The following is a 13,191-nucleotide window of genomic DNA, read 5'->3' as shown; positions in this document are numbered from 1 at the left end:
GTTTTAGCTAACATTCTAAAACTAGACATAGTAAGTACAGTAACTATATACAAATATATAGGCAATAATTACTTTTACATGTCTAGTACATTTGCATTTGACAAATCCAGAGAAAATGCTCCATTTTTATCCTTTCTTGGTGAGTCCAAAGTGTTGTACCTAATTCACTTTCTATCCTAACTTGCATTACCAACCCAAAACTATCTTCTTTTAAATGTCTTTCAGCCATATACCCTTTACATCTTTTTTGTGAGTTTCTTTCCTGAATTTGTTAACATGGAAAACTATTAATTGTTTAGTCTTTAACTTGACATCAGACCTGAAAGTGATATAATATTACCCCAGTAAAGAAGAAATACCCAGCATCAACTTCCAAATTTAAGAAATGATAGAAATAGTTGACTGCCTGGACATTCACCAAGGTTTCTCTGTAACGTTGGGGCATGTATCTTCGGCCTGCAAGCCTAGAATATTCGACACTTTTCTGTGACACAAGATTTTTGAAGTACTATTCTGCTTTTTCTTGGCAAAGTTTGCCAATTTAGACAGCATACCATCAGCAGTTGAGGCAGGGGCAGTTTCTTGTCCAGTGGCTACGAAAAAATAAACTCCATACTGAGTTTCTTCAATGACATCATCTTCTCTGAATTAGATTGGTGCTGCCAGGAGCAGACATGTCTCATTGTCATTTTTTTTTTTTTTTAAAAAAGATTTGTATGTTATTAAAACATCTTAAATGTTGTATTCTGTAGGTCTATAAAGTGTCTGAAGACCACCTGTCTACCTAAAATATATCTGTTTGACCTTGAAAACATGACTGTTATAGGTGACTAACTACTAACCTGCATTTCCTTATTATCCTTAATAATTTGTGATAATTCCAGGACTAGAAACTTGCATTACATTTTAAAATGAGCTGCATAGGTACAATACCTTGAACAAGAGTAGAAATGTATGTACAGTATTTTCTAATAAAAATAATCTTAAATTTACCTCAATATTCAAAAATATCATAAATAAGAGTAGAAACATACAGTATGACAAAAATAACCAATAATCTTGGTATCAGTATACAAAAATTCAAACCAATGTAAAATATTTAAAACTAGTGGTCCTTTTTTGGTTTAAAGGTAGATTTAATAATCTACCCTCTTATCCTATCATTTCTATATCCCCCTCTTTTCTTTTCAGAACAACATTCCTGAATCTAATCTCCTTTTTTCAGCTTTTTTTTCCTGCCCATTACCAATAACAAGCTGTAACCAATTCCCCTAAATGGTGACAAATATTCATAACCCACCAAATGATGAAAACTCACTCACCCCACCTCTTGGGAATGTAGGCATCATGTTTTATAGTTATTTCTTCTTGTTTTGGGGCAATGGCATCTTTAGGGGACTCTGAAAAAAGTTTTGGTTAATTATCAAATCCTGGAAGAGCTATCTCTGTATCATTTGTTGTCCAGTCTCTGTGTAATGGGAAATGCAGGGCTTGTCTTAAGTCCTGGCTAGAATAGTCTGTGAGACTGGCCCTTCTCACCTAGCCTTCTTGAAGTTGTCCTGAGCAGTTTATCATCCACAGCCTGTCTTTGCGTGTTGCTTTTCAGCTTAGTGGTGTTATTCTATTTCTGGTGGAATCGTCCTTGTGGGGCCCCACCCGACATTTGGAGACACAAAGGTTGCTGTTAGGCATGGTCCTGGTTCACTGCAGAAAATGTAAACATTTTTACATGTCATGCAGCAGATCTCGAAGAGGTTTAAGGACCATAATTTGTTATGTTCATCCAGAGTACAAAAACTTAATTCCTAGTTACCTGATAGAAACTCAAACCCGAAGTCATGAGGCCTTTTTCTAGAATTAGTTAGTACTCTATATGATCATTAATATGACAAAAAGTTTTATATATATATTAATTTTACAAATTTTGAAATAATATTTATACTTAAGAGATGTTTTAAAGAGTCAAAATAAACCAAAGAATTATGAGATTAGTGGCAATAGAATAGTCCCTTAATTTTGGTTTTTCTTCTGTCCTATATCTGGTGGTTCTTTTGACTTGAGACAGAGATTTTGGATTTTCCTTTTAAGAACCATTGTTGGGTTTCGTGAAGGAGAGAATCATGCTCCAACTCCAAAGCCAGCTCTACTTTTTAATTAAACTGGTACTAGAGAAGACCACTTGTATTATGTCTGTAGAGAACAGCAGAAACAAACATTTGGGAAGATTTGTGAAATTTTGTTCTGTTGGAGATGGGATATACCAATAGACCAATTTACTCTCTTTTTTGGGACATTTTCTCTGGATGATCCATCCTTTTTCTTCAGATGTCTCATTTGTCCCATTGTCATGAGTTCCTTAGTTGGATGCTTTCATTCTCTTGAAAAGACAAAAAACCCTGTCCCAACCCTAATTTGGGAGAACTTCCTTTTTGGCAAGTTATATCTGATCAAATGAAAAGCATTTGTCAGTCTATAAGTTAGTTTAGATTGAATGGTGATGCTGTTTCTTGAGCTATCACCTTTTCTAATCAAGAGATCTCTCTTGTTTGAATCTAATCTTTATAATATTTAATTTATGGTTTCTCCTGAAATTTTTGTTTTATCTTCTAAGGCTGTTCTATTATCCAGAGCAGTATGTTTTTTTGTTTGTTTTGTTTTGTTATGTTTTTGGGTTTTTTTCTTGTTTTGTTTTTTACAGTGGAGGTATTAAGTCCTTTAATTGCTCTGGAGAGGAGTTTCCCCCATGGTGACAGAGAATGATTCAACCAAATTTGATATGGGAGTGTGCAGAAGCCCCCCCCCCCCCAAGGCATTTCCCAATGGCAAAGGGTTACCTTGTCATTCCCTTGTTGATCTACATTCATTGGTCAGATGTTGTCCTTTGCTGCACCTTCTGCATACTCCAGGAGGCAGGAGTCTTCTCTTGGTATTATTACTAGAAAATACATTGTTTCTAGGAACACCCTGCCTACCCTTTTTAGGTGACTCTGTTTACTGCAATTGAAACATCTGACATTTTGGGTTTTTTTCAAGTCATTGGAAATCACCTCTCTTATCCAAGCATGATCATGATTATGAGATTCAGTATTGACTATCTCGAATCTATTATTCTATGGGTGCTGACCTTGCCTTTAAAGGCCCAATTATCCTTTTGCATCGTGAATTAGCATTTTCAAAATCCAAAGATTCACGTATAGTTTGTGTTGCTTCTGAATTTGGTATCATTCTATTTACAGTTGAAGTCAGTCTCTGTAAGAAATCAGTGAAGGTTTCTTTTGGGCCCTGTATAACTTTATTAAATGTCTCAGTTCTCTTCTGACTTCTTCAGTTCTGTTCCAAGTATTCAAAGCTGCCACACGGCATAGAGTCAAGGCGTGTTCATCGTATATAAACTTTGTACATCAGTGTAACCACCCTCTCCAAGGAGTTGGGCTTGGGAAATTTCTAACCCTACTCTTGGTTCAGTGGTCTTAGCCTTGCCAGTACCTCCACTGCAATTGAGGACCAGATTCCAGTACTGCTCTAACCAAGTCTCTCCAGTCTTGTGGTAGAATTCTGTTTCTAGTTGACCATGAATTTAACATCTGCTTCACAAAAGGTGAATGCACACCATATGAGATTATCACTTCATTAAGTCTCCTCAAATCTAACATTTCCACGGGAATCCATTGAGCTTTTAAACAGTCTTGGAGATGTCTGTCATTAGTCAGTTGGTCCTGTATGGTGACTAGATAAATTAATGTTGGTTTTTTGATAACCTTTGGGATGTTCCCCTCTAATTTTATAATATAGTGGTAAGGTTGGTTCTCCCCTAAATTCCTCTATGTTTGTCTGAATATCTCTATTTTCTATTTTTTAAGTTTTGTAAGTTTTCTAAGGCTTGTAGCTTATCAGTCAGAATTGCATTATTTTCTTTAGTAATCTTTTTCTAAGGTCTATATCTTGGCACTCATATCAACCAACTTTTTTAGGGATAAAACAATTACCAAACCAATGTTTATAACTGATATTATATAAATCTCAGCTAAGTTAATTATTGTGTCATTTGAATGTTCCATTTTAAACCACCCATTGTGGAAGGGTTTATATACAGAGACCTAAACTTCCTCTATCATAATAGGGTTTCCCATCTTTTAAATTAGGAAAAAAAATCTGTCTCTATATCTCTCTTAAAATTAATTTTGCCCCTTTAAGAATTCCAAAGTGTCTCACCAAACAGCTGATAATGACAAGTATAAGGCTGACTGTCGCATGTCTAGGCAGAGCTCCTCATTCCACCCCTACCCCTATTAATCCCATAATGTGTCTGTTTAACAAAGCTAGCCAAGTTTCCAGCAAGAGAGAGGTTCTGGTTCAGAGGTATGGTATGATTGCCTCAGCTGTACTCGGCTCTTTATGAGTGCAGAGCTGGTATCAAAGATGCAGCTTTACAAACTGTAGACACATCAGTCTTGATGATCTAAGTTGCAAGGACCTCGAAGTCCTGCACAGCTCTGCAGGCATGGATTTTTGTGCTTATTCTATTGTCTCCTCAAGAGTTCTGTGTAATATGTCTTATATTTAGGGAAGTGTGTTCATTGACCCTGATTGTGTCCCCCCCCCCCCACACACACACAATCAAGATAAGTCTCCGGGTTTAAGTGGCCCTAATTTATTGGTGGAGTAACAGTATAACGTTTTCATCTCCGCCTTGCTGCCAGCATCCAAATCTTTGAAGAACTCTTTATAGCTCTGGAAGAACTTTCATGTTTGAGTGCCTGCATGAAAGTAGAGTCTTTGTTTCAGATGATCCTGTGAGTCTTGCAGCTCCCCACCCGGTGTAGTCCCACATCTCTGTGTTGATTGTTAACGTTACAGGAGAGTTTGTCTTCAGATAGAGGATATAGTAATAAGAACATGAGTTCTGGTTCTGGGAAAATGTTTAATACAAACAACACAACAATTGAGACAGGAAATAAGACTGTAGTAGCTCATTAATCTGCTTTGTGTGAAGAATCTTGCCTGGGGACATTTTTCTTTAACTTTCATGAAGAAATGTAGCTGGACATTTTTCTCTGTGCTGAAGACCGATGTTTGAATAATGGGGTCAGAGCCTAGGGTGGGTTCATGACAAAACATAAAGGTAGGGCCTCTTCTGGAGGGGCTTTATCAGCTCTGAGGATTCATTCCTCCACATGCTTTAGGAGTGGCCACAGGCTGTAGTGTCCATCTCCACTAGTGTGAGGATGATGTGCTGAGGTGGCTAGCCAAGCTGGTGCCTGCCTTTGTCTAGCACCAAGGAATCCAAAGGACAGTGGATAGTGTATATATGTATATGGATGGTGTATATGTTTATATGGATAGTATATATGTGTATATGGATAGTGTATATGAATAGTGTATATATGTATATGGATAGTGTACCTGAGCTTTATGGACCTTGTTAGGAAATACTGAGCAAAGTAACCTTGGCCTTTAAGCTTAGAGGGTAATGAAAGTATTCTCTCCTAGAGGTGATATGGAGGTTGTGTTTGTTTCTGGAAGCCATCTTGTTGACTGGTCCACTTTATGAGTCTTTTCTAGCTCATGTGGTGATCTGATGAATTGTTGCTTTGGTTTCTACCCTATAGGAATTCTGACTAGGCCCTGTGGACTACAAGGTAGTGTCAGGGTCTTAGAAAAAACAAATCAGGTGATTGTTGCTGGCTGACCATGTGGGACCAGACACCTGTCACTACACTTGTTTGTACTCTTCGCTCTTACCTCAGTAGCACTGGGGCAGTTTGTCGCGGTCCCCCTCGTCCAGCAAGGATGACACACGACACACCGGAGCTCTTCCTGCTGCAGTTTTATTCAGGACCTTTTTACAGTTATCTCTCTCCTTCTCTCTCCCTTTCTCTCTCTCTCCTCCTCTCTCTTTTACTCACTCACTCACTCTCACTCTCTCTCCTCGGGCAAAACCTCCCAGCCCTTAAGTAGGCATGGGCAACCAACCACAGATTGCCAGGTGGGCACTGCCCATAGGTCCACGCATACGCAAGCAGCTGACAATCATTGCGTGATAAGTCAGGCCTAGTTGATATTAGGAGTTGATTATCACAGAGAGCACTTGCTTTCGGGATCGCAGAGGGCGGGAGCCAGCACCATCAGGTGTGACTCCACGCAGCTCTCTACACATAGCCATCAGGTGTGACTCCACACGGCTCTTTACAGCAGTTGGATAACATAATCTCCCCTCTACCCTTCTAGCTTCTGAGCTTTCTGCCTATGTTCTGACTTTTGCAAAGAGTGGAATTAGAATTCCTCATGATTCATAGATTTGTATGAGAAGAGAACAGAGCAGTGGTTCTGCAGGGGCAGAGGTAGGCACATTCTGTAAGACTTCTTCAGGAGAATTCCATCTCCACAAGTAATGTATATTTATATTATTTTAGTTGCGACTATTTTTTTCTTTTAACTCAGAAAGAAACATTTTCTAACTTTAGGAAACATTTTATTAATGGCCTGTCACAGCTGGTCACACTATTCTGTTACTCTGAGGATGAATGAACGCACTTGTGCCTTTCTGATGGTGCCTTTTGCAACTGACATGGTCCCTCTCCTGGATGCTTTTGTAAACCCTGTGGCATTATGGTGGCCAAGCTTCACAGATGCCATGTTTGACTAGGCCTAGAGATTGGTGGCACAGTCTGCTGGAGACTCCAGGTGAGAAGAGAATGCTTCCCTGAGCTTCAGTTATCTGCCTCCTCCTGTTCTAAACTCACTGGCAGATTGGAGCAGCAGGAGTCTTGGTCATACTATGAATGTGTGGGTTTTTAATTAACATATTTTGTTTACTGCTATGCTTGTTGCATGCTGGAGGGAGAAGCCAAGAGGTTAGTTGAGTTTTTGGGGCTTGATCTGAGAAAGCTGATAGCTCACTCTGTAGTTAAGATGATCTGAGACTCCATAGGCAGGTAATACTGAAGTGAGCCAAATTCTCCAAGTGTCTTAACTGTTCAGGATACTGAGGACCTGAGAAGTTTTCATTTGTGTTTTTCTCTGTGGTTGTATAGGCTGCTAATCTGGGTCTCATTTTAAGCTGGTTAAATAGTAAACTTACTAAGGTAAGTACCACAGCTTTTTGCTGTGGTGCCTAAGAGCTCTCTGAGAGTGTGTGATCAATAATTATTAACATTCTGCCACCACATCTTGCACCAGTGACCTGGCTGTCAGTTTCTCAGAGCTGTGATATAGAGAGTGAACTCATTAGATTTATCTGCCCTGTTCCATACTGTACTCTTGTGCCTTAAAGCTGGACTTCCCTGAAGGCACATGTATTCTTGGCTGCCATCAGGCATGCTGCCACTGTGTTAAAAGTTGCAATATATCATTTTTTTCCACTCCAGGAATTAAAATCATCCTTTTGGGATTTTGTTTTCCCTCTATTCTGTGATCATGTCAGAAGTGTCTTCCTGTGTCTCTAGGGGCTGTGGGATGCAGGTGACAGCCTGGCTTCCAGGCTTGGTCGCCATTCTGTCTTGAAAATTGACTCTCTTGAATAGATGCAAAAGGGGGTGGGGTCACTGTATTTCAGGTAGTGTTTGTTTGTTTTTGTTTTTTTAGAAAAGGTTTTGCCTTGATCCTATGGATCCTGTGAGGTTAGCTGAACACTTATTTTAGAGATTATCTTTGGTTAATTAAGCATTGCCATTTTGGAAATATAGAGAGAAGTCTCTAGTGGAAATCACCCTTTCTTCCTACAAATGAGTCATTGATATGTTTTGGAAGATTTCATTTCAGTCTTTTTTTTTTTTTTGTTTTTTTTGTTTTTGTTTTTCAAGACAGGGTTTTTCTGTAGCTTTGGAGCCTGTCCTGGAACTAGCTCTTGTAGACCAGGCTGGCCTCGAACTCACAGAGATCCACCTGCCTCTGCCTCCTGAGTGCTGGGAGTAAAGGTGTGTACTGCCACCACCCAGCAAAAAAAGTTAATGAAATTTAAGGTTTAGTTACAAATTTGTATATCCTGGTTGTTGGAGTGATTTTTGTGTAACTATATCATGGTTCTTTACCCTTATCATCAACCATTTTAAAATACTAATTTTTGGTGATTTGTTAACATGTTATTATCATAGATGATTTTGGATGTCACTGATGTTTTCTTATTAGAAAGATAGCAAGACAGAGTCTGAACTCCAGCTGCCATGTGAGCACTCCATGGCAGTTCCCTGGAAAACCCACTAAACATAACAAAACTAGGAAAAAGTGTATGTGTCCCATGGCATCTGTCTTTTATGCAACTCCTTTTATTTTTTCACATAAATAACGAGTATTGCATATGTGCATTCAGAAATAAGAAAGGAAATAAGTCAGTATTGAGGTGTCTTAGGTGCCTCTTTCTCAGTTCAGCCAGTTTAGCCCTGCTGTGGTTGAGCTCTCATAGGCTCATCTGACTGTCTCCTTGGTTTTGTAGATTGTTTGCTGCATGAGGAGAACTTCTCGGTGAGATGCCCCAAGCACAAGGTGAGTCATAGACCCTCCGCACTCTTAAGTGAGACTGGCTGTGTAGCTGGAGAATAAGGGTAGTTCCCCTTGAAAGATTTAAAGTCCCAAGCATTGAAAGCCTGTCCGACCAACATATACCTCTAGCTGAAGCTCTCTCCTAGTCTTTGAAAGTTAGGGGGTGCACAAAGCTAAAAGATAAAAGAATCCCTGGGGCATGGGGCCAACACCCTTTATGGTAAGATGGGAAGTGGTATGGTGTTTTGAGGGGGGTGTCTGTCTGTTTAATATAAGAAATTAGAAGATCAGACTCAGTGAAACTATTGCTGCTTCCTACTTGAGTTTAGTAGAACTCCAACCAGTTCATGGATCAATTCTTAGTCGATGCAGGGCCTGGTATAGAAACATGTCTTTGGCTAGGAAATAAGAGTCAACTCCAGAGCTTGGGGAAGCTCTCATTCTCTCCCAAGTAGCACAGCAGAAGCAACCCAACAATGTGTAGGGATGGCTTACCACTGAGACATTTCCCAGTGTGTTTAAGTGGTGCTTTCATGGTCATTTCCTTTAGGAAAGGTGGAAAGATGAGTGTAACTCATTTTTTGAGATGCCACAGAAGGCCAGATGGGGTGAAGGAGGAGGATCAGGGTAGAGAGCTCTGCTGCCCATGTTTCCTGCACTTTACCTGTCTAGCTGAGGTTACACTGACATCTGGTGGTCATTGATCACTCAGTCCTCAAAAAGGACCAGGAAAAAACCAAAAACAAAAAACGAAGGAGTCATCTGTAGAAAATTGCCCTCAGAATGCTCCTGGCAGACTCTTGTTTCCTTCTAAGAATGCTTTCAGAGGGGATCTCAGGGTAAACAACATTCTCTCTATTTTTACCTGTGATCACATTTTGCCTCAGAAAGCCCCATCTGGGTGTCTCCTGTTTGTCATTCAGTACTGACTCTGCTTTTTATTTCCTTTTCCATGTGCCATTCCTTTCCTTACCGCTACCCTCCCTGGTTCCGACTCTGTATTTTCTGTTCTGTCCTTTTGTCTTGTCTCCCCTTGGCTTTGGCCGGTGTCAGCCTCCCCTTCCGTGCCCTCTCCTCCCCTTGCAGAACAAGACCGCGAAAGGCAGCCTCAGCACAGAGCAGTCGGAGCGGGGGTGAGGGGGGCAATGTGCACGTGGGAATGGACAGCAAGCACAGGTGAGTTGGGGCCTGCTAGGCTCCCACCACCTCCTCACCAAGCTCCATGTGTGTCCAAGCCTCCGGCCTCTTATAGCCACAGACTGTCATGTGGATTTTTAACAATGTCAAGGGATTAAACTGATTGTAGTGAGTGGCTGCAGTTCAGAAGATATGGGCCCTGGAAGCTTGGTTTACCCTTCCTGCCCTGCTCTGTCACCAAGAGATGAAAAAAAGTAGGGTGTAAAAAGAACAGAATCACTGTGACATGGGCTTTGCACAGTGGGCAGAGAGACTAGCTGTATTGAGGTATTGTTCTCTAAATGAGGGGGGGATCTTCTTTTCCCACAGACACAGCAGACATATTCTCTGTGGAGTGTGCCCTCTTCCTGGATACAACTGGGAGGTTTTTCCATTTCTGCAAAAATCAATGTTAAGCTGGGCGGTGGTGGCGCACGCCTTTAATCCCAGCACTCGGGAGGCAGAGGCAGGTGGATCTCTGGGAGTTCGAGGCCAGCCTGGTCTACAAGAGCTAGTTCCGGGACGGGCACCAAAGCTACAGAGAAACCCTGTCTCGAAAAACCAAAAAAAAAAAAAAAAAAAATCAATGTTAATTTGAAGAACAGTTGAATTAATCTAAGAGTATGTGGTTTTCCTCCTCCAAGAAAATGTTTAGTTGGTAGTTCAGGTACTAGCTTGAGAGAAGGCTGTTTGCATTCTACTGTGGGATAGGTCTGGATGCAGATGTGGACCCCCCACGACTCGTGGGGATGGTGAGTGCATTGCTATTGTGCTTTTTCTCTATGCCTTCCTCTTGCAGGGAGTAGGGTTAGCAATGCCTGGAGCAGAGCACAGTATGAAAGACAAATCGGAACCACTTTATTTGTTCTTGGGGCACAAGACCCAAACATAAGAAGACTGTGGACTTACAAGACATTGTCAGCTCTGCACTTATAGAAGCAGTTGGGTTTTACAGACTGTGCATAATCCTTCTGGTACAGTGCTGTGGCCCTCAGGACAAAGTGGTGGGGAGATACGCATATGGGTTTTGGAGAACTATATTGGCCTTCAGTGGAACTTATTTTTTTGTTGTTGTTGTTGTTGTTTTTTGGTTTTTCGAGACAGGGTTTCTCTGTGGCTTTGGAGCCCGTCCTGGAACTAGCTCTGTAGACCAGGCTGGTCTCGAACTCACAGAGATCCGCCTGCCTCTGCCTCCCGAGTGCTGGGATTAAAGGCGTGCGCCACCATCGCCTGGCCAGTGGAACTTATTTTTATGTTTTATTTTTTTGGTTTTTCGAGACAGGGTTTCTCTGTGGTTTTGGAGCCTGTCCTGGAACTAGCTCTTGTAGACCAGACTGGTCTCGAACTCACAGAGATCCGCCTGCCTCTGCCTCCCGAGTGCTGGGATTAAAGGCGTGAGCTACCACCGCCCGGCTTCAGTGGAACTTATGCACTTGATTGCCACTGTGCCTAAGTAGGCTCTGCAGTCTCTGTAAGAGTCTCTATATTGACCCTGATGGTCGGAGTCGAACTCTAAGGGGACCATGAGTTAGATCCCTGAAGTAAATGTGTGTTAGAAGGCTTGGGTGAAGTAAAAATGAGTTCATTTGGAACTTGGTTTTAACCTGAAATCTAGGCTGAGTTTTAGAAAATTTGGGCCTTGGGAAACCATCTCTTGGGGATCTTGGTTATCATCCCTACTCATTCTTAGATGTTTCCAGCTCTAGACTGGAAGCAGAATGGACTTTGAACAGAAAGACTGAGCAGTTTTAACTCCATCCTTCGTAGGCTGGTATCTGGCTATAATAAACCTGACTTTCATGTGGGGATGGGTTTCAAGTCTGTTGGGGTTTGCAGTAGTCACCTGTTGAGTAAAAGAGCAGACCCTGTGTTCAGTCATAATATCTGGAATATTCTTTGCAAACACATCATACAATAAAAAAAAAAAAACTTTTCTAGGCTTATCTGTTCAGTTGTTATATTGTGGTCAGTCATTGCTCTTCAAAGGCCAATCAGTTATTGAAGCCTCAGTGGTGAGGGACAAAAACAAACCACTGTCCTCAAGGAATACTCGTGCTCAGGATAGAGAGTCACCATTAAGTCACACAAAGCAGATATGGGACAGTGAGTATGCATGTGTTCTGACCTACTGGTAGCCCATTTCTTCACACAGAATGTTGTGAAAGGGGCTTTGTGACTGAGGTTAAAGCTACTTAGTATCTCTATGCTTCTGTTTCCTATGTAAAAGAAATAACAGCGATGAACTCAGGAGGATTTGACAAGGCCTTGGCAAATACAGAGCACACTGGCCACTGCATGCTACCTAGTTGTGTGTTTCTGAGAGCTAAAACTGCTCTTTCTAGCAGACAATACCCAGTGCTAGGGACTAGAAGATGTTGCTTCAGCATGTGGGGTTTGTGCACCTGTCCTCACCAGGCTAAGAATGTAAGAGAGGTAAAGACTTTGGATACTTGCCCAGTAGGCCATGTCCCATCCATTTCTGAGGATGAGAAAGCATCTTATCATGGTAGTCCTGTGGTGTTGAGATAGTAACTTCACCAGGCACGATGCCCACCTTTTATCCCAGCACTTGGGAGCGAGAGACAGGCGGATCTCTCTGACTTCGGGGCCAGCCTGATCTACAGAGTTAGTTCCAGGACTGGCTCCAAAGCTACAGAGAAAACCTATCTTGAAAAACAGAGCTAGTTATAGGACAGCTAAGGGTCCTATACAAAAAGAAACCCTTTCTGGAATCAAAGAAAGATTGTTACTCTTTGGGTTCATTGCGGGTTTAGACAGTCTTTTGACAGAAGGACTCCTGAATGTGGCTTCTCTGCTGGGCCCTGAGATGTAGTAGACAGGGGACAGAAACCATCATTTGAGGTGATGGTCTGTCCTGGGTGCTAGGAATGCCACCTACCCATATGCCCTGCTCTGTCACCAAGAGATGAAAAAAGTAGCATGCAGCTCATCCACAGATGAATGAGCGCCACCTCAATCCTAGCTTCTTCTAGGGAAGTGCTGCTGGGGTTATACCTCCAAAAGGAAACCCTTAGTCTATCACATTTCCCCGATTCCATCAATCAGTACTGAGTCAGAATTTGATTCCTCTTTAGGTAGGGATCACATGTACTTCAGAGAAGAGTCTGCCTCTGAATCCTGGCATAGTTGAGCTGAGTGATGCCTGCTGCAGTTGGGAGTCAGGCTTAGAGTTTGGTGGAGAAGGATACAAAGGAAGCCCTCTCAGGTTCAGTCCACAGTGGAGAGTCCAAAGAGAATTCTCTATTCTCCTTGCTGAACATCAGATGCTTATTGTTTTGTGGTTGTAGAGTAGAACCCAAGTCCCACGTAAGGGTTCTGCTACTGAGTTAGTCTTACCACATTTCCATTCTTAGTGATAATCGTTTTGGTTTTTCAAGATCCCCTTCCCTTATTCTTCCAACTGCTGTTGTTATGGACAAGTAGCCACATGCCCAGTAAAATTTAAAGAGAATATTTACCGTCTTCAAGTTGGAATGACAGAGCACTCACAGGAAACCTAATTACCTTTTCTCAGCC

General features: G+C 41.5%; 1 protein-coding gene across 5 annotated transcripts in view; it reads left to right on the top strand.

Moving 5' to 3' along the window:
- Tcf20 (transcription factor 20) overlaps nucleotides 1-13,191 on the top strand; it is a 169,348-nt gene that overhangs the window by 155,240 nt on the left and 917 nt on the right. For 4 of the 5 annotated variants that reach the window (XM_057791731.1, XM_057791730.1, XM_057791732.1 and 1 more), the window contains exons 4-5: nucleotides 8,432-8,481; nucleotides 9,532-9,654. In XM_057791731.1, the coding sequence (XP_057647714.1) occupies nucleotides 8,432-8,481; nucleotides 9,532-9,615 (134 nt within the window). In that variant the 3' untranslated portion in view covers nucleotides 9,616-9,654. The remainder of the gene's footprint in view (nucleotides 1-8,431; nucleotides 8,482-9,531; nucleotides 9,655-13,191) is intronic. The other variant, XM_057791734.1, reaches the window with a different exon arrangement.

The sequence above is a fragment of the Chionomys nivalis genome, chromosome 17 (assembly GCF_950005125.1).
Source record: "Chionomys nivalis chromosome 17, mChiNiv1.1, whole genome shotgun sequence".
In the NCBI taxonomy this organism is placed as follows: domain Eukaryota; kingdom Metazoa; phylum Chordata; class Mammalia; order Rodentia; family Cricetidae; genus Chionomys; species Chionomys nivalis.
This window is presented reverse-complemented; position numbering and strand designations above follow the sequence as displayed.